Consider the following 26,384-nt stretch of genomic DNA (forward strand, 5'->3'; position numbering starts at 1 on the left):
ACATTCATATTCTCATTCTACGTATCAACTAGATTGTAAGTTCCTGTTTCCCCCTGATTTACTCAGAAATATATTTCCAATTACTCATGAACATTAATTTAGTGTAATTTTTTTATTTTTTTATTGAGAATAATGTGAAAAGTAGAGCGCGGAGAGATAAGTTGAGGATTAATTACGCTAACAGTGGCAGTCTTCATGTCGCCAAAATTACTGTTCACATCACACAGCATTGAATGCACACTGCATGCATGATATGTGAATGCCGAGTGCATCGTCTGTGTACATTTTCACTGCTGGGTTTGCGCGAGGTGTATGTGTATTTTGCATGCATGAGTCACAGTCCGACGGGCTTAGCACACGTTCGAATGCCGAACAATCCCCAGATATTCCAAGGTTTTTAGTTTACACCAAACTACAAATTGTATACATGAACCGAAGACTCCACTAGAATATCGTTGTTTAAGTTTTCAGATGTACGTGGTGAGTATAGCTCCTTTTGATTTATTATCAAATAAATTCTTGTGGTTTCTATTTTTGTTGTGGGTAAGTCGTCGTACGGTTTTACCTTAGTTAGTGAGTGTAGTGTAGGTTCGGTTAAAATATGGCTGCCGTGATGTTGAATTTGTATCTAACCCCTAAAGAAGGAACACTTTCTTCTGTCATCGTTGCCATTAATGATACGATATCCAGGTATTTCTTGAAGCACTGTGTGTCCTTTATAGAATAGTATGAATACAGATGTACATTCATGTAGCTCATGTCAGCAATAAACACATGCATTGATTTCATGTCTTGGTCATTGTCCATTGACTGAAATTGTTCAGTGAGCGGTGAGTGAATGAGACTGAGAGAGCATGGATGTAGATTTCTACCTCCATGGTGAGAGCAATCAGCATCAATATTTGTGGTGGTAGAAATGCATGGATCACCAAATACATAGATACATATATATAGATACATCATCATCATTTAGCGTTCGCCACCGAGATTCCATGCACAACGTCACGCCAGAGGTGTTTATCCCTCATCATGTTCGGAAGATCCACGATTTCAGCCTCCGTATCTCTCCCGATCACGCCAATGTAGTTTAGTGGTCGAGGTCCTCTATTAAAACACAGCAGTCTCCAATATAACATGTCAGGAATGACCTGGTCTTTGGCATGAAAGCTTAGTTGCGATAATGTAACCCTCCTCCCGACGCCGACTGCAGCCAGGCTGGAGGGTAACGAGATTCTTTCGAGCGGCAAATGACAATCTGGTCCAACAGGTATATTTTCGACAGCTAGTCACCAGATTTACCCCATTTTAACCATTTTCAAAAATCATGACACAAATTGTAAGGGCATGAACTTAATCCTCAATGTCTAATGAAAACTCAAAACACAATTGAGAAAATGTTTTGATGAAAAAGGACAAAAACTTACCAGATCCCGGAGCGAATTCCCAGGTTTATATTTTGAACCTCTCGCATCGCTTTGCAAACACTTTTTTTCCCGTTTGGACTTAACCATTCTGTGAAAGGGGTGTTGCAAGGTAGTGCTGCAGTGCGTGCGCGCCATAATAATGAGTGACAGGTGGGCAATGTACGGACAGCGCGCACGCACTGCCTTGTAACACCCCTTTTACAGAATGGTTTAGTCCAACCATAAAAAAAAAAGCGTTTGCAATGCGATGCACGAGGTTCAAAACATAAACCTGGATCTTCGCTCCGGGATCTTGTAAGTTTTTGTCCTTATTCTTTAAAAACATTTTCTCGATGCCATTGACAGTGGTGTTTGAGTGTTCATTAGACATTGAGGATTAAGTTTGTGCCCTTAGAATTTGTGTCATATTTTTGAAAGTGGTATAAATGGTGCAAATCTGGTGACTAGCTGTCGAAATTACACGTGTCGGACCAGATTGTCATTTGCTGCTCGAAAGAATCTCGTAACCCTCCGGCCTGGCGGCCGTGGGGAGGAGGGTTGCGTTATTGCAACTAACGAAAGCAGTGACATATAGATACGATCATCTACAAACCCCACACCTCACTGTACACACACCAGGGTTGCACTTATCTTTTTAGTGACTGGCCAGTAGAACCAGTTGGCTTGTCATTTCACTAGTCCATCACCCTTTTCCCTATTTCACTATTGATTTTTAAAAGGATCGTGTTTCGTTACTCCTAGAACTATTTCGGTTTCGGGTGGCTATCATCTCCTTTAACCTCATAGGTTTATATCTCTCACGCGTAAAACGAAGATTTGCTTGCTTGGATTACTATGATAAACGCAAAAATGAAATTTACTAGACATTTTTCAATTTGATTGAGCGGGTCACATATGTTTTGTACACAAAGCACGGATCGTATCCGCCCTCTCGTGACCTACTCTCGCAAAATTATAATGAGGTGTCTGCAAATTGTTGGCAGAGCAGTAACTCGTTCAGTAGATGGGGACTCCGAAATTACGGTAAGAATTTATAATTTAAAAAAAAAATTGAGATTGCGGAGTAGATTCTCTGGTCGCCCCCTCGAACAGTGAGATATCAAAGGACACATATAGCCTAATTTTGGTGAGATAAAAAAAAAGAAGAAGAGAGATTTGTGATTCAAAAATTCATTGAACCATCATCGTTTTATGCGCTGAGAGTTGCGCTGAGTGTTGCTGACTCGCTCGCTGCCACTAGGATCACACCTAGACCGTCCAATGCTGCCCAAGTTGTTGTTTCTACTTCGAAATGAGTGCCAACTGTGCTACGTTTTTTTTTTTACGAAAACAGAGATTTCACCACGATGCTATAGTCATGCTGCTCCTATGATGGGCCTAACCCCTTCCCACTACCACTTTGCCCTGCTTATTGTTTTTAGTTACTCGACTCGCTTATTTTGAACACATTAAAAATAAGTGTGGGGAGAGAACGCAGCTTACAGACCCAGGAGATCCCACCTTGACCAAAACAGGCCCATGGAGATCCTCCCACATTTTGCCCATGATAAGTCTGGCTTTCGGCCACTTTTCCATCGAAGTAAAAGTGGTGTATATTTCATTGTGAATGATAGTATAGACGATGTGACCTATGTTTACATTCAAAACGCCCTCTGTTGACAAAACATTATATACGTCATGTTTCGCCTGGGCACTGAGTTGCGTAGTCATAGTAAGATTGCGTACACTTTCTAGCTGGCTGCCAAAACACAAAGGTTTTGCCCGGCGGTATGCGCGCGAATCATGTTATGTTTTTCGTGTGACGTCAGAGGTCACATCGTCTATAGAATCAGTTTCAAATATGTACCATCTGTACACACCATGCACTCTTTCAAGTTGATTATTAAAAAAAAACAATGTCACAAGCAGCAACTTTACTTTAAGTAAGGTCTATATATTACGTTAACTGAGATAGTTTGTTTTACATCTCGACTAGTTAGCGTAAACCCAAACGCTTGCCACAGATTCTCTGTTTTAAAATTGCGTAAGAAACAAGAAAATTTTTGTGTTTTTCTTCAAATTACAAATTTTAGTAAGTGAAGCTAGTGGGCAAGATTTAAGACGCTAGAAAGATGTAATTTAATAGTGAAAAATCTTTCAATGTCCAAGGTTTTTCAAAGAGTTGGAGGGAGTCCAGAGAATGGTTGGCACCATATGTTGAGGCTATTACATGTGTCTTTAGTTGTGATGATCTCGACAGTGATGGTCAAAGACTTTTCCCTATTGTATTGAATGTAATTTCAAATATCTACCGGTTTGTTCTACAACATCTCCACGATTGCAAGATGCAAATACAAGCCGCGGAGCTTTTTGGCGACTAATATTCAAAACGCTTTGGGACAAGTTTCGTTTGTAATAATAATCGTGATTGACATGATTATGAGGTGTTAATGACTTAGAGGAAGACATGTAAGGATTACAATGACTTGTGTAACGCCCATACTTGGTTAAGTACCAAGGATTACTAGACAGGAAACCTTAAAAATTTTGTTGCTATCCTAGGGACCGTTACGGAACTACCTCAAATTACTTAAACCAGGCTAGATTTGTAGTCAAGTCTGTTGGGATTGTATCTAACAAGGGTGAAGTATTCATGGGATTGAATGGGTTTGTCATCGCTTCTTAACATAAGACGAGCTTACTCATAAATGCTGATGTCATCCTTTTCGAAGCAATATTGCCTTGCATTTTTCAGTGAACAGCTTGTATGTTTGATTTTTCCAATCCAAAGAACATAAACCTTTTAAAATACCAAAGAAAGTACAATGGCTGAATAGTATGCATGAATAAAGTTTTGTCATTTTTAGGTTTTAAAGGTAAGTTGATCAAGTGTATAAAAAAATGGTGTGATAACATAATTTGCTAATAATCAACAATTGTTTAAAACTGCTGTTTTTGTTCTATAACAGTATTCAACAGATACAGTTTCCAGCCTTTCTAAAGGAGCTTCCACTAAGGGCCGTGTGTAGACTTTGATTAATTTGGGTAATAGTGCAGACAATTAAGCACAATGTCCATGGCCAGTCTCTTCTCCTTTACCAGCCCAGTGGTGAAAAGACTCCTGGGATGGAAACAGGGCGACGAGGAGGAAAAATGGGCAGAGAAAGCTGTTGACTCTCTGGTCAAAAAGCTCAAGAAAAAGAAGGGTGCTATGGAGGACTTGGAAAAGGCACTATCTCGTCCTGGAGAAGTCAGCAAATGTGTCACAATACCTCGGTCTCTGGATGGCAGGTTACAAGTCTCGCACAGGAAAGGGCTCCCTCATGTTATTTATTGTCGTGTTTGGCGGTGGCCGGACCTCCAAAGTCACCACGAGCTGAAAGCGTTGGATGTCTGCGAATATGCATTCGGCAAGAAACAGAAAGAAGTCTGCATCAATCCATACCACTACAAGAGAGTAGAGAGTCCAGGTACCGTACATACATTGTTTCAATTCAGTCTGTAGTTTAAAATTGTACACAATATTAAGTAGCTGCATGACTTGGGCTAATGTGTAGAACACGTGTACAAACTGTACACTAAGCCTGAGCTATATGGCGGCTTTAATGGATTCGGGTCCTTTTTAAAAATGTCCACAGATTTACATTAAACTTGCAGGGTTTGAAGATAATGATAGTGGAAAGCTTCCTTTCAAATATTACTAACTGAGGTTGTGTAGATTTAAGAAATGAGTAAAACAAATCACAAAATAATTTTCATCTCAGGAAGATGAAAATTATTTTAGCATGTAAAATCCCATTAGCCAGTTATGATATTATATCAAAACCATAGCATAACTGGTTAATAAGTTTTTACATGCTGAAACTGAGACAAAAAATTATTTGTTTTAAGTACTCATTTCTCAAAAACTACAGCACCTCAGTTAGTAAAATTTCAATGGAAGCTTTCTACTATCATGATCTTCAAAATGTGTAAGTTTAATTTAAATATGTGAGCCTCATTCACTAATAAATTACTGTTTACCCAACCTCACCACCCTTGATGTTGTCCTTTGTGTTTCCATCTTCTTGCGTGTGGTCAAGCCAGTCCCTTCCCTTCACCCCCCCCCCCTTTTTGTCCCCCTATTCATTGTTTACCCCCTGCTTTTTTATGTATGCTTTCTAACCCCATTCATGTATTTCCACTTCACTGCTTATGTTTCACTTAGTTACCTGTTCATGTTTGTTGTGTTGTCATTTAGCCTTTGAGAAAGACTCTGCTAGGGTCGAAACGTCAGGCCATTAACTATTTTTTGACATTGTTTTGTGTTAGGAAAAAGTACATAGACCCTTTAAAAACAAGTTGTCGTAATCAGGCCTTGACCTTAAAAGGAAAAAAGGGGTTGGCAGTGTTGCCGTTGACTTCTTCAGAATTCCAGATGGCACCAAGGCTAACTCACGGGGCACTAAGTCAAAAATTATTAACCTTTTATAGCCCCAGAAACCATACTTAAACACACAAACAATATTTGTTTGACAATTGATGTGATGTGATAAAATCATTTCATTTCCCATCACAACATTTTTACTTTGACCAATCGCCCGCTAAAAATATTTTTACACTGAAATAATCCTACATTTTTACTCACATTTGGTGACCAGGCAACTAATTTTTTTTTATCCTGATGCTGGGATTTTTTGAAGGGGCATCATGGCCAACTCTGCAGGGCATTGTAGCCAATGGCTGTGGTTAAGATCAAGGCCTCTTTAAGCCTGGTTCATACTTCCTGCGAATGCGTTAGAACGTTGACGTCACAAATTCGCAACAAATCATTTGCAGCAGTTGACTTCTGCCCGACTCTCTTGCGAATTCGCAGCGAATAACAGAGTTGTATACACGACTTGGCATAGTCTCTTGCATGTGTTTATCTGAATGTGAATCGGAAATGGCATTTGTAATAAAGCAGGCACTTTTGAACAGATTTCAAGTAAACTTTAGTGTAGATCTTAGTGTAGGCTGTCTTAATTTCATATGTAGCTACATCTAGCTACTAGCTGTACCTACATGTAGCTACTAGCTGTACCTGTATGGGAGGAACATTTATAAATAGATAGCAAAGTGCAAATTTAGGCAGCTGGGTGCTGACAGTTGCCTGAATGATAAAATACTTTTCAAATTACAATTAGGACCCTGTGTCACGAAAGGCATCGCGACAATTGATAGGAAAAGGTGATTATCTGCTTGAAAGTAATCGAGTACTGAAAATCACCAATCAGTGAGAATTAATAAATTTGTATACAATGTTTGTAGATTCAACAATAATACTCTGCCTGTTTTTGTTAGTTGTCTTCAAAACAGCTCTTTAGGGGGTCAGGTTGCCCTCAGCAATCAAAACATGTCCATGTACCTGAAGTAAATGATAAGCAGGTCATGGTATTGTGAATCAATGAACCCATGTAGTGTGAACAACAAGTATTATTTAAACTTAGTGAACTAAGCTTGGGCGATATCAATTTATTTTATTCACGATATATCCCCGACAATATATCGCGATATTCGATATAATCGCGATTAATGAAATTTGACATCATCAGTCTTAAAACTCCAAGTGAAAGTTGTAGAAGAGACAATCCTAGCATAAGAGAGGTGTTCTAATGACCTATTCTTCTGGTTTTACCCCAAACCTATGGGGTGCAAGATGTCTCAGCTAGCAAATACATTGCGATATTTAATCGATATATCGCGATATATCGATATTTCGATTAAAACCAAATCCATCCGATATCGAAATCGTGTCCAAATTAATATCGCGATATTCGATAATATCGTGATATCGCCCAAGCTTACAGTGAACCTTTAATGATGTATGCTTTTAAAAGAATGTCAATGATTGTTGATGCAGTACTGCACAGTAGGGCACTCACAAATGTAAATATGCAATTTATATTTCTCCTAAAACATAATCATTTGAAGATATTTTTTTAATTGCATAGATTTTGTATAATCACTAATCACTAATAAAGATTTTATTTCATGCATCAACACAACCTATAACAGTTTGAAGCATAACTTTGAACGATTGAAGGAAAGCATTGTGCTCACTGCTGAAGTTCCGAACAGATAATACATTTGTGCAAATGTGTACCAACTACATATTACCTTGGTCAAGTAAGTTTTTAATAAGGCCCCTATTAGTTAATTAATATTTGTTATCAAAATTTGCGATGACAGATTGTAAAATAATATTTGGGAATAATAGCGAGGTGGTTTTCCTCTTTAAATCCCCTTAGAAAACCAGTGACCATTGTGCAACCTTGAAATGCAAGAATGGATCCATAGGTTGCTCATTAGGTGGCTAGCTGTTTCTTAGAACCAAGGTTGAATGCCAGTTCATTGCTGTGCTAACAAGGTCAGACACAATTGTCTTGCACATTTCAATAGGCTGTTCAGTTGATGAAATTCTGTTGAGATTAATGAAGGATTTTTTAGTAAATTTAACAAACAAGCTATTGTAATTTTTCAAAGTATTATTACAATGTTAATGTTCAACATGATAAAAACAAAATAAAACAATGCATAGCATTATAGACTGCAGTGTGACTGGTCATGAACATGTACAGCACTACGCAAATATGACAACATGAAGAATATGAACAGCTGTTTAATGCTAGTGACATTAAGCAATAAAGAACCCTCCTATTTCTTGGAAGTATACGATGGTGTAGTGAGTTGGAGCATAGAGAAAGGTTGGAGGTTGACTTGGTGTTCTGGCTGTGTTTTTTACTACTACTACTACTACTACTAGCTGCAAGTAGAGTAGTGGGAGGAGGGGCTTTGTATTGAACTTCAATGTTGAATTGTCAAGCAGGAAGTGAGTCATTGTCTCCACAGTAGCATAAGAGCATTGTATGTAGGGTTTATTGTTGTATTGTTGACAGGTGTTTGGTTGGGGTTGAACTTATTAAGCTGTCAAAACATCAGACACCAGACAGCAGTGATTAGCGCACAATATTGCGTGGGTGTTTTAAAAAAAACATGTATTATCAGATGAATTATTTTCATTTCTAAACTGGTTTGTACTTCTTTACATAAACCACAAGCCTCTGGGTACAAGTATAGTGCAGTAAAGTACATCAAAGTACACCTAGCGTTTATGCAGTGTACTGAAGCTGTGAATCATCACTACATGCAAATACAATTAAATGTAGGCCTAATTAACGTCATACACAGTCTGGCCATACATAGTGTTAATGTTGGGGTGTTCTGGTTTTGTTGGGGGGGAGGGGACGAGAATCAGCAGCCAGTTTGAAATATTATCAATGAAAAGATACATACAACTCATCTTTTTTGTTTCCCTTCCTAAAAAACAAGAATAACTACAACTTAATAATAGCAAAAAACTTACAGGCCTACATATGTAGTGAACTGTTTTAAAGAATTTATATTTGTTACAAGTTTCAATTAGTCAGGAATGTTCCGTTTTGTCAAGCTAAAACATTATGCATGGGATGCCATATTAAAAGTCAAGTCAATTTGTACAAGGTTTACAAGACACATCCTGTTACAAAGTGCTTTGCTCCTTAGGGAGGAGGCTCCTGTCTGTCAATTGTGGCACAGGACATGGATTTCCTTATAAGTCAGGAAACCATCTAACAAACAGGGATCTATTGGCCTCATTTACACTCCTAATACAGCAGACACTCTCCTAAGGAAAGAAGATACATGTAAAAGGAAATCACCAATGACCTTTTGGAAGCACAAAATAAATACTTGGGATTATAGATATAATGACAACAGAAATAGCATGTTTTAGGAAGGGCAGGAAAGCAAGTCACACTTGATCTTCTGTGTAGATACAAAAGCTGCAGATTTGTTATTGAAATGTTTGTTTGGCTTGTTTACAAAGTAGTTGTCAACAAAACATTTTAAATGTTGTTAAGTTAAATGAAAACATAAACATTTGCAATGGGTCAAAATTAACTTGAATTTTATCGTGGCAGCTACCAGCTAGCATGAGAGCAACCAAACCTAATTTCAGTTGCATTTCAAAACTAAATAAAAAAATTTAGAAAAGAGATAGCCTCTATAGGTCTTTTTCTACAAAATTGTAAAAAAAAAACCACACACATTATTTTAATACTTGTATGTATACACGTGAAGCATTTTTTAAATAATGTCTGATTGGTTGACTCGGTATTCGGTACCTGCTCACAAACAGCGCAGAACTGGTCCTCACTGCCAACAAATTAATTACGTGTTTTAATTTGTTTTAATTTACTTGTGATGGTGCATCTTTTAAATTTGTTTTTGTTTATTCCTCTACATGTAGCCAATATTTATTTACGCTTATTACTTTTATGAATCCACTAGTCTCAGAATAAGGGTCTGCTAAAAATTTCAAACCGTTGTTTACACAATGTAGCTAAAACAAATTATCCGAACAAAATTAAAGTGAACAAAATTAGCTATGCTGGTCTTGAGATTGATCTTGAGAAACTTAATCTGCTGCGATATGTAGCGTACACGTATGTATTGGAATTCTGTTATGTGTATCACTCAGTGACCTCATATTGGATCTATACTAAATGCTTCAAGACTCTTTCTCTTGACTAATCACAATGAGTCATACACTACTCTGCTCTGTGCCCCCCCCCCCCCAACAAAGATGTACACATGATGTATCTCCTGGTACTAGTGTTAACCTACTATAGAGGAAGAAAATAGATAATGCACAATGGACCATATTGAATAACCCCTTTTGTCCTATAAAAGTCGCCATCTTGTAATAATAATAATAATAATAATAATAATAATAGTGGCCTCTTATAGAGCGCACAGGTCCGTCAGGCATGACGCCCATTGCGCTGTATAAGCAAAATAAAATAAAAATCATACAAAAGAAAGTACAAACTGTATGTTAATGCGTACATCAACAATGTGTACATCAATGAAGTACGCAGCATAGTACATGAACGCACACCATCACGCTCACATACACCATGTTTTAGGGCAGATATCTAAACCCAGGGAATAATTTCGTCCAACAATTTTGCAAAGCAAGAAATTTAGACTACAATTTTTGGGGTCACACTAAATGCTAATATTGAGTAGCAGATCCTGTGTTTTTGAGTAGCAATTAAAGCATTTTGTGCAGTATTTGGCTCTGCTATACAAGGGAAATCGTTCACTGAAAACAATGGAACTACATGTAAATTTGTCAAATTTGTCATAATAATTAAATGGTTTCACGGAAATATCATTACTGGTAGAATTATCAAAGTATACATTGTAAGTTGATATGACACACAAAACTGTCAAGATGCAAAATCTTCATTAAACACAATTTTTTTAATTCAGAAAAACATTGTTACATTTAATACTTTATTAGGATTTTAAAAATTATAACCTGACTATAAGGGTTGAGGATTATTGTCTCGGTTTAAGTTGCCATACTTTTATTAAAAGACTACGTTTTCTTTAAATACTAAGGCTGCTGTTTATGGTTTGACAATAATTACTTATTGCCTCCATGCCCCTGGTCATTGCTTTCGTGCCCTTGCAAAATGTTCCAGTAATAAATTCCATTTCTCTGATGGAGATGCCATCTTACCAATGAAAAGCTGCCTGGCCAACACACACATAAAAACGGCTTCTTACCGTTCTACGATAGAAGTATCTAATTCTCTTTGCATTGAGAACTCTCCTTGGATTTAGTTTCAGGTCACATAAATTTGAATACGTTTAAGTGAAAAGTGGTTTTTACTTGTCCACTTGATCGCCCAATTTATGATGAAAGGAAATAAGCAGCAAGTGTGAAGTACATGTAGCCTTCAACATTGTGGTTTTATTTATGTAAATACAACAAAGAAATTATAAAAAGTCGTTGTAAAATTGTTATATTTATTTGAACTCATAAAACAAATACGGTCTATGTTTGAAAATGAATGTTTTGATACAAACTGATTGTCAAGACTTATTTCCAGGAAAAGCCAAATTTTCTGTGAATATTTACAAAACATGATCAATGTTTACTTCAAAAGTGTCCATGAATAGTTAATCCCCATGGATTGATGCTTAATGATCCCCAATAATCCTGCCACTGTGTAGCGTTATTGTCTACTTTGTTATTTTCAAAAAATGACACGTGTAGGCCAGCCATTTGAAGACTTTACAATGTAACAAGCGTGAAATTGGCAACCTAGATTTGTCGACTTTCGTGTGAACAGGTTGTATAGAAGTTGTAAACAATCAGATCGACATGTTTTTCATTGATCATGGAAAGCTTTATTATGTTGTGGTTTTTTTCACCTTTTCAATTAGAGGGAACGCAACAAACCTGATTTCCATATGCAGTGAACAAACAGTGAATTCTTTCCACAACCTAGATTTGCTTCCTGTTCGTGTTTACAGGTTGTTGAAAAATGTAAACTAACAGGTTGACATGTTTTTCATTATTTCGTCTTTTCAATTAGAGGGAACGCAACAAACTTGATTTCCATATGCAGTGAACAAACAGTAAATTCTTTCCACAACCTAGATTTGTTGCCGTTCATGTTTACAGATTAAATCAAAGTTGTAAACAAACAGGTTGACGTAGTGTTAATTATTTCACCTTTTCAATTAGAGGAAATGAAATAACTTGATTTCCATATGCAGTGAACAAACAGAAAATTCTTTCCACTATCTAACCCTTCCATCTCAAAGTCCCAGACATTTCTTAACATCTCAACCCATTGGATTGCACAATCCAACAGTTGATTACAAAGCTAAGAGCGCCTAGCAAACACCCCAATCTGACCCCTGTCACTTTATAGAAGCACTCATACTGGCTCGTATTTCAGACTAGCAGCCATTTTGGCACCAGTTTATAGTTGCTGTCTGCCCTCTCTTATTGACATATGCCCCTCCAAATACATTTGCCCTCCTTTTGCCACCACCACTCGCACACAGATTTTCTTCCCTGGTACATTCAGGCCTACTGGAAAGAAAAACAGATGCAATTATTCTTAAGTTGAGGAATGTGCAGTATTTATTGATTTCAACCATGTACAAATTATCACCTGTTAATAGTGGAACATCAAGTAAAAAAAAGAACTAAATGATTATAAAAAGTTTTGTTATGACAACAAGGAATTTATGCAGATACTTGACAAAGACTAAATGCTGTAGTCTTTAAGTTTTAAATTTGTAAACTGCATGGTGCAATATAGTTTGAAATTTAAGGTAATGGGGGGGGGGTTGTTCTCTGATGCCAAAGGTTACTTGTACAGTAGTAGTGTGCTAATCAGATTTCCAGCAAATATATTTGGTTGTATCAGGTTATCAATGCAAACATCTTAACAGCTCAGTGTTTATATGCACAGAGGGTCATAGCAATGCTCAATACAGACATTATGGAGTCTCTCACCCATACAAGCATCCCACAAATGTCATAAATTGATGCCTGGGAATTTATGCCCCAGTCCTTGGCACATTTTGTTACCCAGTGCATGAACTCTTGGCAATAATTTTAGCCATAAAATTTCCCAATGATGGGGGTTTGCAGTGTTAGCAGCTACCTTGGTGTCTATTCAATCTGTGTTTGAAGAGATTGAGATTATCTGGTGGTAGTCCTTGAGTTTCTTCATTAATCCACATTGTGTGATTTGATGATTGAGCCAATAGTGCTTTACTTTCTGTCAAATAAAACCTTGAAAAGGTGTTACAGTTCAGCAAGAGTTGCTTTAACTTCAGCTGTAATAAAACTAGAATAAAGTATGTTGCCTCAAACCCTCTTAAATTAATTGCTCTTTGTTGAGGTAAGGAATTGTCTGATGTTGTACCAGCAATCTGATACTCATCAGTATCTTATAGACGATGTGACCTGTGACATCACATGTTTACAGGAGCCTGGACTTCTTGAAGGCACAATTTGTACACAGCTCAATGGAAGAAAACATAAAATCTTATTTTTTATGGAGATTGCACTGTCTAATTCTTATCAACTTTTAATATGAAGAAAGGGGGCACCCTCAAAACTTGTCCAGCTTTTACTTTCATAACTCTTGGATTTATGTGGAAATTATGACACAAAATGTCAATTTTCCCATATGACCAGTGCAGTATCTTGCCTGCCAGAATACTCAAATAATGTACAAGGTCACACTTATTGTAAACAGAGTTCACATGGTCTATAGAGGAGGTCCAAGGCAAATTAAGTTTTTGAGGTACACTCATTGTCTCAAAGAAAGTGTTCTCATGGAAGTGAGGAATTTGCAAGCCGTTAACCTAACAGTTAAATTCTTTTTAAATATAATTTGATTTTAAACACTTTCAGAGCGAAATTTGAAACATGATATCATCAAACATGGGTTTGTAAATTCCAAAGAGGAATTTTTGCGCCAATCAAAAAGGTCAATGCCATTTTGACTGAATATCAACTTGATTCATGAATAAAATGATTCTCTGTGCAAAAATGTACTTGTAAACACTTTATTTGAAATGTGGTGTCATCGTACGTTATTGGATTTCAAAATTTGTTTTGCTTGAAGTGTTTCAACCACAGAACCATTTTACACTGTTTTAGTCTAAGGTAAGAGATTGTGCTTGAGGATAAAACATTAATACTAACCCTGGACGATATCGAAAATTTTGACTGGCGATATATCGTCAGGTAAATATCGCCGATATGACGATATATCGTGAAGATTTTTGAAAATTGAAAGTACCCTTCAGAAGGGGACAACAATGGCTCAATCGCACGCTAAAAACAGTTTTACCGCAAGGACGACGACAAGACAAACAAAACATGACTGTTGTGTTAAAAAAAATTTAAAAATGGACTGCGTAAATTAGATAAATTTTATTTAAACCGCCTTGATGAAAATTACTGAATTAACATTACCTCCATATTCCATGAAACAGAAAACGTAATATTTTTTTGTTTTATATCACTGGCTCTGAAGCAATTAAATCATATTTGTACCTCAATCGATTGGAGTGTTGCGATCTCTAAAATCCATTGAGGAAAAACCTGGTGCCGCTATTTTTATTCCAATGCGTTCACAATCATCACTATACATGTGCATGGATATTCACAGTCGATTCGCTTGTGTTGATCAACTCACAATCAACACGACCAATGCTATTTTATAAAGCTGTATGGCCAAAACAGTTACAAATGCAGGAAAGCGCCCTCTGTTGTCCATGATGTACAATACAAGCTCTGTGAAGAAGCAAGATGGCGGCCGACGGCTTTTGCCGCCTCAAGATAATTTGTTTCACGATAAAAAAAACCTCATTTTATTACCGAAATGTAACCAAAACTGGTAAAAATTCTCTGTTGGCTAATACTTTACATTTCTATGACTCTTTTGAGGATTTTAAATATATTACTGGAGGTTTTGATGGCGAGTTTATGGCACCTAGCGAGTTGACATTGAGTTGACGGCAAGTAGTTGGACCAGTATTTTCAGTGCGTCCGACATTTCCTGACGACAACGTGGTGATTTCTGGTCAAGGGAATTTCCCCTACAGCTTTGCACCTACGCGTGGGCACGGAAACACTCGGTTCATTCATCCCCTAATAATAACTTATAAGAATAACCGTGGGATCGAGGTGATGGATACTGCTACGTGGTGGTTTCTGGCCAAGGGAAATTCCCCTACAGCTTTGCACCCACGCTTGGCCACGGCAGCACTCAGTTCATGCATCCCCTAATAATAAAGTACCATAATAACAGTGGGATCGAGGTGATAGATACTGCTCCGGGTATTCACAAAGCACATAAACGGTTCAAGAACGTTGGTCATGCTTCAGCGCTGCAAAGAGAGACCACCATGTCTAGATATGATGATGTTTACAAGGTATGCGTTCAGCCACAACTTTCATTCGAAGTCGTAAAAGACGGCATCAGCCCTAACAAATCTTATTTACCTGTGAGATTGTAAGAAATCCGTGGGAAATACTCGATATTTTGAAAGATATCGTCTATGAAAAAAAATATCGTTTTGAGACGATATTTCGATAAATTCAAGACCAACATTGATATTTGCGATATTGTTTTCAATATCGTATCGTGACGATATTATCGTCATATCGTCCAGGCTTAATTAATACCGTCTTGATACATGATATATTATCGCCAGTCAAAATCTGACAAGTGACCCAGTTCCATTTGTATGATACAATAATCAACTGACAAATATTTTGTGATATTTCTTGAACCAATTATATTTTACATTTCCCCATTCATCTTGATTTTTGAGTATTAGTAATAAACATTTTGAATGCTCAGAATTTGAATCCTGGTGATACAAGTATCTTTTATTGAATCACTGTATCTGAGAATATTCACCGATCTTTTACTTCTTTTTTTCTAATTTCAGTTCTTCCACCGGTCTTAGTTCCACGTCACAGTGAGTCGGTTCCATCCCACAGTTTGTTGCCGTATCGCAGCCTTCCGGATCCACCCTATCCTCACAATGCCACCTACCCGCAGAGCTTTCAGCAAGGCAACCAGGGACTGTCCCCTCATCACCCAGGCTCACCAGGAGGACCTCAGTTATCTCCCGCCAGTTCTAGCCCTAGCAGTCCATATGGTGTTCCTGGTGAGATAGTGTTTGCTTTAGCCCCTTTCACACGAGAGCAATTTAGCAAGGGTCCCTTGCTAAATTGTAGCTTGGTTGTTAAATTTTACAAAATTGTCCAGGGTCCCTTGTAAAAATTATGTCCAACATTGCTACATTGTGTCAGAGGTCCGGACCTACGAAAAAAATTAGTATGGTGACTGTAATCAAACATATAAAATGACTTGCTTAGGCACTATGTACCGATAACATTTGAATTCCTCAGACTATAGAGACAGTTGCTATGTCAAATGGTCTGGGGTAAGTCTTTGCATAGCAATTTCCAGATGAGCAAACCCTGGTACCATTGTGACATACACATCCATTCAGAATTGTGTGTTTGGGTGTTCACTGTCTCTTACATAAATACGCAAATGGCTTATTCTGCAGGTGTTGCTAACAACTGATTTTTAGGACAACTCAATTTATCTTCAAAGTGAAATTTTGGTCTATGTCTGTGCATTATGACAAATGAATATAGTGGGATTTTCTCAATCAAGAAAGATACATTACTACAATGTACCTTGTGCCTTCCTTTGTAGGCGAAGATAGCACACAGACAAGAAGGTAAACACGAAATTAAGTAGACAGCTTAAGCTTTCTAGTTGAATGTTGATGTTACCAGCCGAGATTAAACAAAGAACTTCAGGACGATTTTTCTTTCGCAATTCAAACACACTGTTACTTTAGCTGGGTTTCAGCACATGAAAGGATTTTTGGTCTCCAGTTTGAACTTAGGGAGGGGGCACCCTAAACCTGAGATGCTATTATGTACTCGATCACTTTCAGACAATACTCCATGGGTTATTCACAAATCCATAATGCTGTCATCTGTGCATTTATACGTCTGGTCTTATGGCCTGGCTGGCAGAGACTAATCCTGTCTGGGACCAGTTTGAAGTCAATATGGCAGATACATTGATGATTTAATAATGCTGTTGTATGTACTGCTGTCGTCCATAGTGATCCATCATGTCATGAATGATTGAATAAATGATTGATATACACACACTTCACTAGCACTAAAGATCTCAGACATGGAGCATCAGTCTTGGGTTCCATGAGTGACTTGCCATCTTTGACAGGTTGACGAATTAGGGTCAGGGAACTATTGGAGATTTTATTATGAACACTTTGATGAGTCTGCTGCCCTCTAGTGTTGCAGCAGGATGTAATTATATGCAGATATTGTCAATAAGCCTTGACGACTTAATGATTGCTTACTACCGTCGGCGACTACCGTTATTCAACGTGCCATTGCAACAACTACAAAAATAGTCGCGACAACCTGTTTGGTCAACCAACTGTGTCGCTCACGACTATTCACAACAAAATAATTTACTTACGAAACACAATAAGACATCAGTGACACATCCTTCAATCCTAGTGTCAAAGTTGCGGCCATTTAAGGCCCGACTAGTCGAGTAGTAAATTCCACCCGTCGTCCAAGCCTAATTGTCATCAAATAATACTATAAAGTACGAAAATAAATATTGTTTTATTTTTTGCAGCTGATACACCACCACCAGCATACATGTCCTCTGACGATGGAAACACTAATGATGGAACACCTATGGATACAACATCATCACAGCCTTCAAAGATCAACATCAACTTATCAGGTAACTCAATCATTCAAATGGAAATTTAAATAGTATAAATTATCTTCATTATTTCGTTGCGTCTAATCTTGTTAAAAGATGGACAACTGGAACAGAATTTCTTTCTGCTGTAATATCAACATGCAGAATTGAGGGTGGAAATAAGGGCTGAATAAATTTTTGGGTAGGTAGATGTACTTCTCTGAAATTATTTTGAAATAAAAAGGACCACTTTTATTTTATTGACAAAAAATGTAATATTTTATTGCCATGTAAACTTTGTTTTCTCAGGGATGCGACCCAAAATTTCGTTTGACTCATCCGGCCAGCGAGTAAACAAATATTTAAAGGAAATATAATAGTTTATGTTTTTTTTTTTCCAGAACCTCAACCCTATTCCTAAGATCAGGCCTGATACTTTACGTAGGCAACAAATGCGATTGCCTCTATGCCCCCAGGTCATTGCCTTGGTGCTCAAGAATGCTCCAGTAGAAATTTACAATTTCCTTTTAGAGTGGCTTTTACCGAGAAGAAATTCCGTAGTGCCCTTGCCCTTCAAAAGCAAAGCATACAGCAGTCGATTTCACGAAACTCTAGGAATAATCCAAACTCGAGTTAGGATGAGTAACCCGTCCTAACTTAGGATGGGTTCAATGCTTCCTACATATTTGGATGCGGGACTCAACTCGTCTTAAGTCTTAAGATTAATCCTAAGTTAGGAAGAGTTTGGTGAAATCAACGGCAGGCCTGTTAGATGTTGATTTTTCTTCTGATGCAGGAATTTTTGTCCCTTTTGCTTATGTTGAGAAGAATCAAGATGTATGTAAATTGTTAATTATTTGCGTTTGACTACATTGAAGGCAGTGGACACTATTGGTAATTGTCAAAGACTAGCCATCACAGTTGGTGTATCTCAACATATGCATAAATTAACAAACCTGTGAAAATTTGAGCTCAATCGGTCATCGAACTTGCGAGATAATAATGAAAGAAAAAAACACCCTTCCCACACGAAGTTGTGTGCATTTAGATGGTTGATTTCGAGACCTCAAGTTCTAAATCTGAGGTCTCGAAATCAAATTCGTGGAAAATTACTTCTCTCTCGGAAACTATGTCACTTCAGAGGGAGCCGTTTCTCACAATGTTTTATACCATCAACCTCTCCACATTACTCGTCACCAAGAAAGGTTTTATGCTAATAATTATTTTGAGTAATTACCAATAGTGTCCACTGCCATTGAACAGAGCCATTTGTTTTACACTTGCAGATGTACAGCCAGTGACGTACACAGAGCCCCAGTGTTGGTGCTCAGTGGCATACTATGAACTCAACAACCGTGTGGGGGAGCCCTTCCATGCTTCTAGCACCAGTGTAATTGTAGATGGCTTCACGGACCCCTCCAGTAAGACAGATCGATTCTGTCTTGGCTTGTTGTCCAATGTCAACAGGAATTCCACCATTGAGAACACAAGGAGACACATAAGCAAAGGTAGTGTTTGATTGCTAGTACTAATATACTTTAAGTTATTAGGTGAGGTTAATAATAATTATATCAAAGTCTTATGTAGCGCACGTATCTACCAAAACAAGGTACTCAAGGTGCCGAGTATATACAAACTTTCAGAAAGATAATGATGAATTCTGAGACCCAAATATGTAGCACCTTATAATGGTTTACAAGGTGTTACGTCGCATACAGCAGCCACAGCCAGGAACACCGGGGTGCACCCCTTCTCTTTTTGATAAGTGCACTGAGTTCTTTTACATGCGTTACAAAACACATGGGACCAACGGCTTTACATCCCATCCGAAGTTATTAGGTGAGGTTGGGCGTGATATGGAATCAGATCAGAGCCTTGCATGGGTATTTGATTTTTCAGTCCTTACCCGATTGCATGGGTTTTCCCCATTAGAGGTGTTCCTCCCACATTGAAAACTGAGTATTTCTTTTATCCACCCTGTTGTTTGTGCTAATTGTGCTTTTGGGTGTTTAATACATAAAAAGTGGTTTCTTTGTTAGTTATGCTTGTGAAATTGCTACATCAGACGGAGCCAGTGGAGCCTCTGTAAATACTATCCGATTAAGAGTGAGGATTACAGGATGACTGCGGTGACAAACCACTCAAGTACATGCACATAAGTTGCATCTCATCAACTCGGTTTCGACAAATTATTATGACAATTTTTTTGATATGGCTTGCAGGTGTCCATCTGTACTATGTGGGTGGTGAGGTGTATGCAGAATGTCTGAGTGACAGCAGCATCTTTGTGCAGAGTCGTAACTGCAATTACCGCCACGGATTCCATCCGACCACAGTCTGCAAGATCCCGCCAGGATGCAGCCTGAAAATCTTCAACAATCAAGAGTTTGCCGCTCTACTCTCCCAGTCCGTCAACCACGGCTTTGAAGCGGTCTACGAGTTGACTAAGATGTGTACCATCCGTATGAGCTTTGTTAAGGGATGGGGAGCTGAGTATCACCGCCAGGATGTAACCAGCACACCATGTTGGATTGAGATTCATTTGAATGGCCCGTTACAATGGCTGGATAAAGTCCTAACACAGATGGGTTCACCACATAATGCCATTTCCTCTGTATCATGATCACCTGTAGTTCCCATGGAGAACAGGGTGTCTGGTACAGTATCTATTATACAAAGAGGGATGGGTTAAGGTTGTACTTCAGGTAGTAGCTTACTATAACAGATTCATTGCAAACTGTAAATAATACAAAAAATGTGTGCTCTCTATGCATGCAAAATATAGTTTGCAAATTTTGAATGTGGAGAAAAACCAATATCTTGACCATAACTCAAACCGAAAATAATTGGAAAAAACTTTTAGTGAGGTACGTTTTCCCACAATGAGTAACTGCATCTACAATTGATGTGTAATAGAATATTCCCTGAGTGAATTTCTGCTGTAATCACGTACCTAATTTAAGCCAATAATCGTACAGACCATTTTTTAATCGTACGGCAAGACACATTTTTTCTGCTTAAACCAAAGAAGTATTGTTTTTAGATGATGACAGCTTTGGTTATTGTAAATTGTCAAAAGCTTTACCAAAGTCAATCAAATGATACAAAGACCGAGAGCACATGTTTGAGTAGAAAGCCACTACACACTAAAAAAATTAAAACTAGCCAAGAAAAGTTTCTCACTTTTTCCTTAACAAAAATATTTTCACGATAAGAAATCACAATTTTTTGTAACTTGCTGCCGACCTTGGTATTAGTAATTACAATAATATTCATACCTGTGATAGACATGCACAACCTACATGTATCTACATTTAATATGGACCGTTCCGGCTTTCCACTAAGCTCCGCCCACCGCGCAGGTGAGCAAGACACGTGTACAAGCACTCCCAATGACATTCTGCACGATTCTGCCGCGCGTGCCAAATATACGCGCACGCATGACCGAGTTTGTCCGACCACAATCATTGCTGTGATTGGTCAAAATGGGTGAACGCGCACAGTTTGATTGACAGGCTGGATCGGTCCATTGGGAAAACCTGTCACTGGATAATTCCTATTTAAACACATTCTCCTAGTATGCCCTATGGGTCGTTTTTTAAAACAGAATTCCAGATGATTTATAATGCGCCATCAATGGGAGACTTTTGAGATGCTGGCAGCAGCAGATGCTTTGAGCATGCAAGCACATGCTCAGTGCTGCGCATGTAGGTCTGAGCATGACACTACTGGCGAGAGTTGTCAAAAAGTACAGCCAAAACTATCCCATTATTACAACTGCTTTGAAACAACACTCTTTTAAAATGGACAAATGTAATCTGCCCTTGACCATTGAACCACTGCAGTGCACCACACAACTCTCTTAATGAAATAATAGTATCATTTATATGAAAAGAATGTGTTTCATCAGTAATTGTGGAATTTAGATCTGCATATAATTATTGGTTTCAAGATGAGCATTTGTAAGTGGGAGTGGTAAGGTGTTCAAGACTGCAATGTAGACTTGGGTGACGAGTGTAATTTACTACTCGACTAGTTGTGCCTCAACAAGTTGCTACTTCGACACTAGGCGATTCATTTTGAATTGCCATGATGCATTGCGGTAAATGTTTGCTGCAGGCGCAAATAGAGTAAAACAAACGCTGACAGGATTGTGTCACTGATGTTTGATTGTGTTTCATAAGTAAATTAGCAGTGACACAATTGGTTCACCAAGCAGGTAGTCGCGACTAAATTTGTACTAGTCGGGGCGGCAGGATTAACCGAGTATTTGAAAAACAGTAGTCACGACTCGACTAAGCAATCAAAAGTCGTGACTTTGACACTAGTTGCACTAGTCACCCGGGCCTACAAACTTGATCTTCATGTATTTGAACTGCTCACGTTTACTTCATGTTATCTTGTCAGCTGTCGATTTCACAAAGAGTTAGGACTCGCCTTATCTGGAGTTAGGATGAGTAACTCTTCCTAACTTAGGATTAATCTTAAGGTCTGCATGCTACAGTGCAGGGTTGGGACTCGTCCTAAGTCATACGATTAATCCTAAGTTAGGAAGAGTTTTGTGAAATCGAACGCTGGACCCTCTAGGATAAATTCTTGGCCACATAAGATATATTTCATGCTATGTATCTTTGATAATGGTAAGTCAGTGATTGAAACCAGCACTAGGATTCACTAAAATATTCACCGTTAATTGTTTTAAATCCTATACAAACTTATTGTTATCTAAAACATTGTAATGTAAGTCAAAATTGCCACTGTAAAATGAGACGTTATTTTCAATTGCTGACATAAGTAAATCTTGCATGTGCCCTTGAAATACATGTTAGTAATGACATAAATAGCCTTGCATGTTATTAAGTAAAATTTCAGTTGAATTAAGGATTGTGTAACTGCCAAAGTTTGTTTCCTACAGAGCCCTTTGACACCCTGTAGTAACTTTTACAAAAAAAAACAAGGACTTTTGTTTCTAAAGAAACATAAACATTTGTTTTTCTTCATTTTATTTATTAATAACCTTTTTTTAGGGGATTGGAAAGGGGGGAGGGTGGTTAATAGACTTAAGTGGTAAACAACGTAATTTATTTTTTAGATGAATGTAAAGTGATAATAGCCAACTTTATTTTTGCATGTTCTTTTCAACATTTTATAAAACCAGTATCCAAAATGCCTCTTTGAAATTTTGATGGCATTTTATTCTCAAGTCATAACACCTTGTTATTTGAAGATAAAGTTGGCAAAATGTAGTGTATTTTACAGGTTGTTTTATTTCCTGAATGTTAATAACTGTGTTCCAGTAAAGTCAGTGATGTGTAACTCATTATGCCCTCCATGGATGTAACTTATTATTCAAACTGTACAAATTAATATACATCTAAAAATGTTCATCCTCACTACAAAACAAAAGCAAAATCATTCAACAGAAGATGTGTTCAAACTACACAGAACGCTAAAGGGCACTGGACACAGTTGGTAATTACTCCAAAAAAAATATTAGCATAAAAACTAATTTTTAGACAAGAAACAGAGAGCTGTTGAAACAACCCCCTATGTAATAATGTAGTTTTTGAGAAAGAGGTTTTCTCACTAAAATATTTGAATCTGAGAAGGACTTCAGGCCTGAAGCCTTTCTCAGACATCTGAAAGCACACACATTTGTGAAACACTGGTGTTTATTTTTTCATTATTTTCTCGCAACTTCAATGACCAGTAAAGCCCAAATTTTCACAGGTTTGTTATTTGATGCATATGTTGGGATACACTTAGTGAGAATACTGGTCTTTGACAATTACCAATCGTGTCCGGTGCCTTTAATGTATGAAAGACTTCTATGATAGTCTGATTTGTTAACTAGTAAACCTGGATTATTTGTATTGTTTTGCATATTTTCTTTTTCTGTTGGACTGTTGGAAAGTCACATACTCCAACTCATGTGAATCACAACTGACTTAAAGAAACAAAAATGTTCTGCCAAATAAGTGTACAGAGATTAGAATTTAGTAGGATTTCATTGTTCGTGTAAATTGTAAGGTGTGTAAAGACTGGATGGGAACTCAAACGGCCAAACCGTTGCAGTAGAAGGGAAATATTGAAACATTATCCTTGAGAATACTCCTCATTGCAAATCACCTGGACCTATTTTTATAGAGCTGCTTGTTTGATAAGCAAATTTGTGTGCTTACTGCAGAAGAAGAATTTGCTAAGGTGTAAGCGTATTTCACAGGTTAGCGAGAAAATGAGGCGGCAATCTTGTGAATCCACCAGGGAATTGCATTGTCAATAATTTTCATGCAGTAAGCACCAGTAGGTCAGCATGCCTTTTCATGTAATGTGATTACGATGAGTAACGCAGTGCTATGGAAATGGCGCAGTAAGCACAAAATCTGTCGTTAAGCAGCTCTATGAAATTGAGCCCCGGCATTATTAGAATATAGGATAAGGGAGAAGACCATTTTCTTTTTTTCAACAGGAAGTTTCCTTATTTCAATAAAGAAAGTTATTAGAAAATGACTGGACTGCAATTTAATATCTATATTTCCATTAGTTTATAATAATCTACTGAATGTTGAGTTAAAGTGTTCTCAACTCTCGGAATCACTCGTTGATACAATAATTCTCCTGAGAAAGTCAAAACAGCCAGGTCGTAGTTGGGATGACAATTTTAAAAGCTTAGCATAAAGTGGTTGTCCGATTGTTGTTTGTGAGCAGTTTGTCAGGTTTTTTTCTACTGCTGTATGATAAGTAGCTTAGCTCAGTCCTGAGATTGGAGCAGAAATAAAATTATGAGTAGTTTACAAACATGAATTATTGGCTCAATTGTCTTAAGATTTGTATTTTTGACCCGTTGCTTTCTTGTGTCAGTCCAATAATTGTTGTCTGCACTTTTAATGTATCAGACCAAGAAGATGGCTTCCCATTTAAGGCAGTGGACACTATTTGTAATTACTCAAAGTAATTGTTAGCATGAAAACTTACTTGATAACGAGCAATGGAGAGCTGTTGATAATATAAAACATTGTGAGAAACGGCTCCCTCTGAAGTAACCTAGTTTTTGAGAAAGAAGTAATTTTCCATGAATTTGATTTCAAGACCTCAGATTTAGAATTTGAGTTCTCGAAATCAAGCATCTGAAAGCACACACAGTTTTGTGTGACAAAGGTGTTTTTTCTTTCATTATTATCTTGCAACTTCGACGACCAATTGAGTTCAAATTTTCACAGGTTTGTTATTTTATGCATAATGTTGAGATACACCAAGTGAGAAGACTGGCCTTTGACAAATACCAATAGTGTTCAGTGTCTCTAAAGGCACTGGAAACTATGAGTAAGTACTCCAAGTAAGTGTTAGCATAAAAAACTTACTTGATTATGAGCAATGGAGAGCTGTTGATAATATAAAACATTGTGAGAAACGGCTGCCTCTGATGTTAAATAGTTTTTGAGAAAAAGAGTTAATTTCTCGCTCAAATAATGTAAGACTTCAGCTGAAAGCACACAAAGTCATGCAACAAGGGCGTTTTTTCTTTCATTATTCGATGACCAATTTAGCCCAAGCTTTCACAAGTTTATTATTTTATGCATATGTTGGGGTACATACACCAAGTGAGAACACTGGTCTTTGACAAAATAATACCCAAAATGTGCCAGTGCCTTTATACAAACTAATTTACTGGTATTATATGCTGGTTGATTGAACAAAATAGTGATCAATCTTTTAACTTGGAATTTAGCTTGCAATGGTACTAGTCTGAATATCAGTTTTGTCCCAAGAATGTTCTGTTTTAATGCTATTTAATTTGAGAAAAGAGAAAAACATCGCTAGCTGCATGGATTTAATGATGTTAAATTTGCATCGGGGATATGGGTTAAACCAAAATGAATATAGATCATAGAGCTATACGTCTCTCTTAATATTTATGCATGACGTCATAATTCTTACCCAAAATGAGGCTATGGGTGCTTGTGGCTGCGCTCATCGCCTCGTTTTGGATTAGCATTGTGACGTACCCCGACATGCATAAATATTAAGAAAGGCGTATATGGAACAATAATATAACCCTCATTTGTTTTAAGATCTTGTTTCACAGAAAATATCACTGATTAGTTTTACAATTATTTTGAAAAATTGAAACACACTTTCTTTCCTCAAAACTAATTCATAACTTGCAACGTAGACTTTGCAAGGATAAAGACAGTTTACAGGCCCAATGAATTCGTTGAATAAAGGTTTCCATCTGTATGGGCCTACCTATAATTTCATAAAGCCTGTAAGCACAAAAACTTGCCAACCACAGACAAACATTGCTTAGCAGAAACTGGTTACCAGCAAAAAGTCCTTAAAGTTTACATTGTTGTGACTGGTGCCCCACCCATTTTTTGTAGGCATAGAACTAAGCTAAGCAGTATTTGTTTGTCATTTTGTAAGAAGAAGATGTAGACTAAGCATTATTAGTCGGTAGATGGCGCCCTTTATATGGACCGTTAAAAAGTACCAACATTTTATTTTATCGTCTGCTCTCTGTGGAGAAAAAGGCGCAGTAAACAACACACGTGTCGAAAAACGAACCAGTCTAAATTAATGCGTTGTGAAACTAAGATTCGTCGCCCAATATCGAGTCGGTAACTCGACCTTAAGTTTCGCGTCAAGCTAGTTTTATTGAATATTTTAGTCATGGCAACCTGTTGATAAATGTTACTTTTGAGCTGTTTTGCAGTGCAACTGTCAAGTTCATATTAATGGTACGTACCCAAAGAACGAATAATTTATTTAGTATGTGATAATTCTTTATTTTATATACACTTTTGAGGAGAAA

General features: G+C 37.5%; 1 protein-coding gene across 2 annotated transcripts; it reads left to right on the forward strand.

The window, feature by feature from the left end:
• The first annotated feature begins 218 nt into the window (after positions 1–218).
• Positions 219–20,939, forward strand: LOC117293838 (mothers against decapentaplegic homolog 5-like). 2 transcript variants are annotated; one of them, XM_033776294.1, is made up of 6 exons: positions 219–480; positions 4,373–4,873; positions 15,750–15,971; positions 17,501–17,611; positions 18,859–19,080; positions 19,795–20,939. In XM_033776294.1, exons 2-6 carry the CDS (start codon positions 4,474–4,476, stop codon positions 20,193–20,195), a joined length of 1,356 nt encoding a protein of 451 aa, XP_033632185.1. In that variant the 5' UTR covers positions 219–480; positions 4,373–4,473; the 3' UTR covers positions 20,196–20,939. The 2 variants fall into 2 exon arrangements, with proteins under 2 accessions (XP_033632185.1, XP_033632186.1); XM_033776295.1 differs by having other exon boundaries at positions 232–308.
• Positions 20,940–26,384: the final 5,445 nt, after the last annotated feature.

The sequence above is a fragment of the Asterias rubens genome, chromosome 8 (assembly GCF_902459465.1).
Source record: "Asterias rubens chromosome 8, eAstRub1.3, whole genome shotgun sequence".
NCBI lineage: Eukaryota > Metazoa > Echinodermata > Asteroidea > Forcipulatida > Asteriidae > Asterias > Asterias rubens.

Excerpts from the sequence above, each read along its gene's own strand:
- LOC117293838 (XM_033776294.1), top strand. The coding sequence starts at position 4,474 with ATGTCCATGGCCAGTCTCTTCTCCTTTACCAGCCCAGTGGTGAAAAGA. Across the intron at positions 15,972-17,500 it reads CAGTCCATATGGTGTTCCTG|CTGATACACCACCACCAGCA; the intron begins GTGAGATAGTGT and ends TATTTTTTGCAG. Across the intron at positions 17,612-18,858 it reads GATCAACATCAACTTATCAG|ATGTACAGCCAGTGACGTAC; the intron begins GTAACTCAATCA and ends TTACACTTGCAG.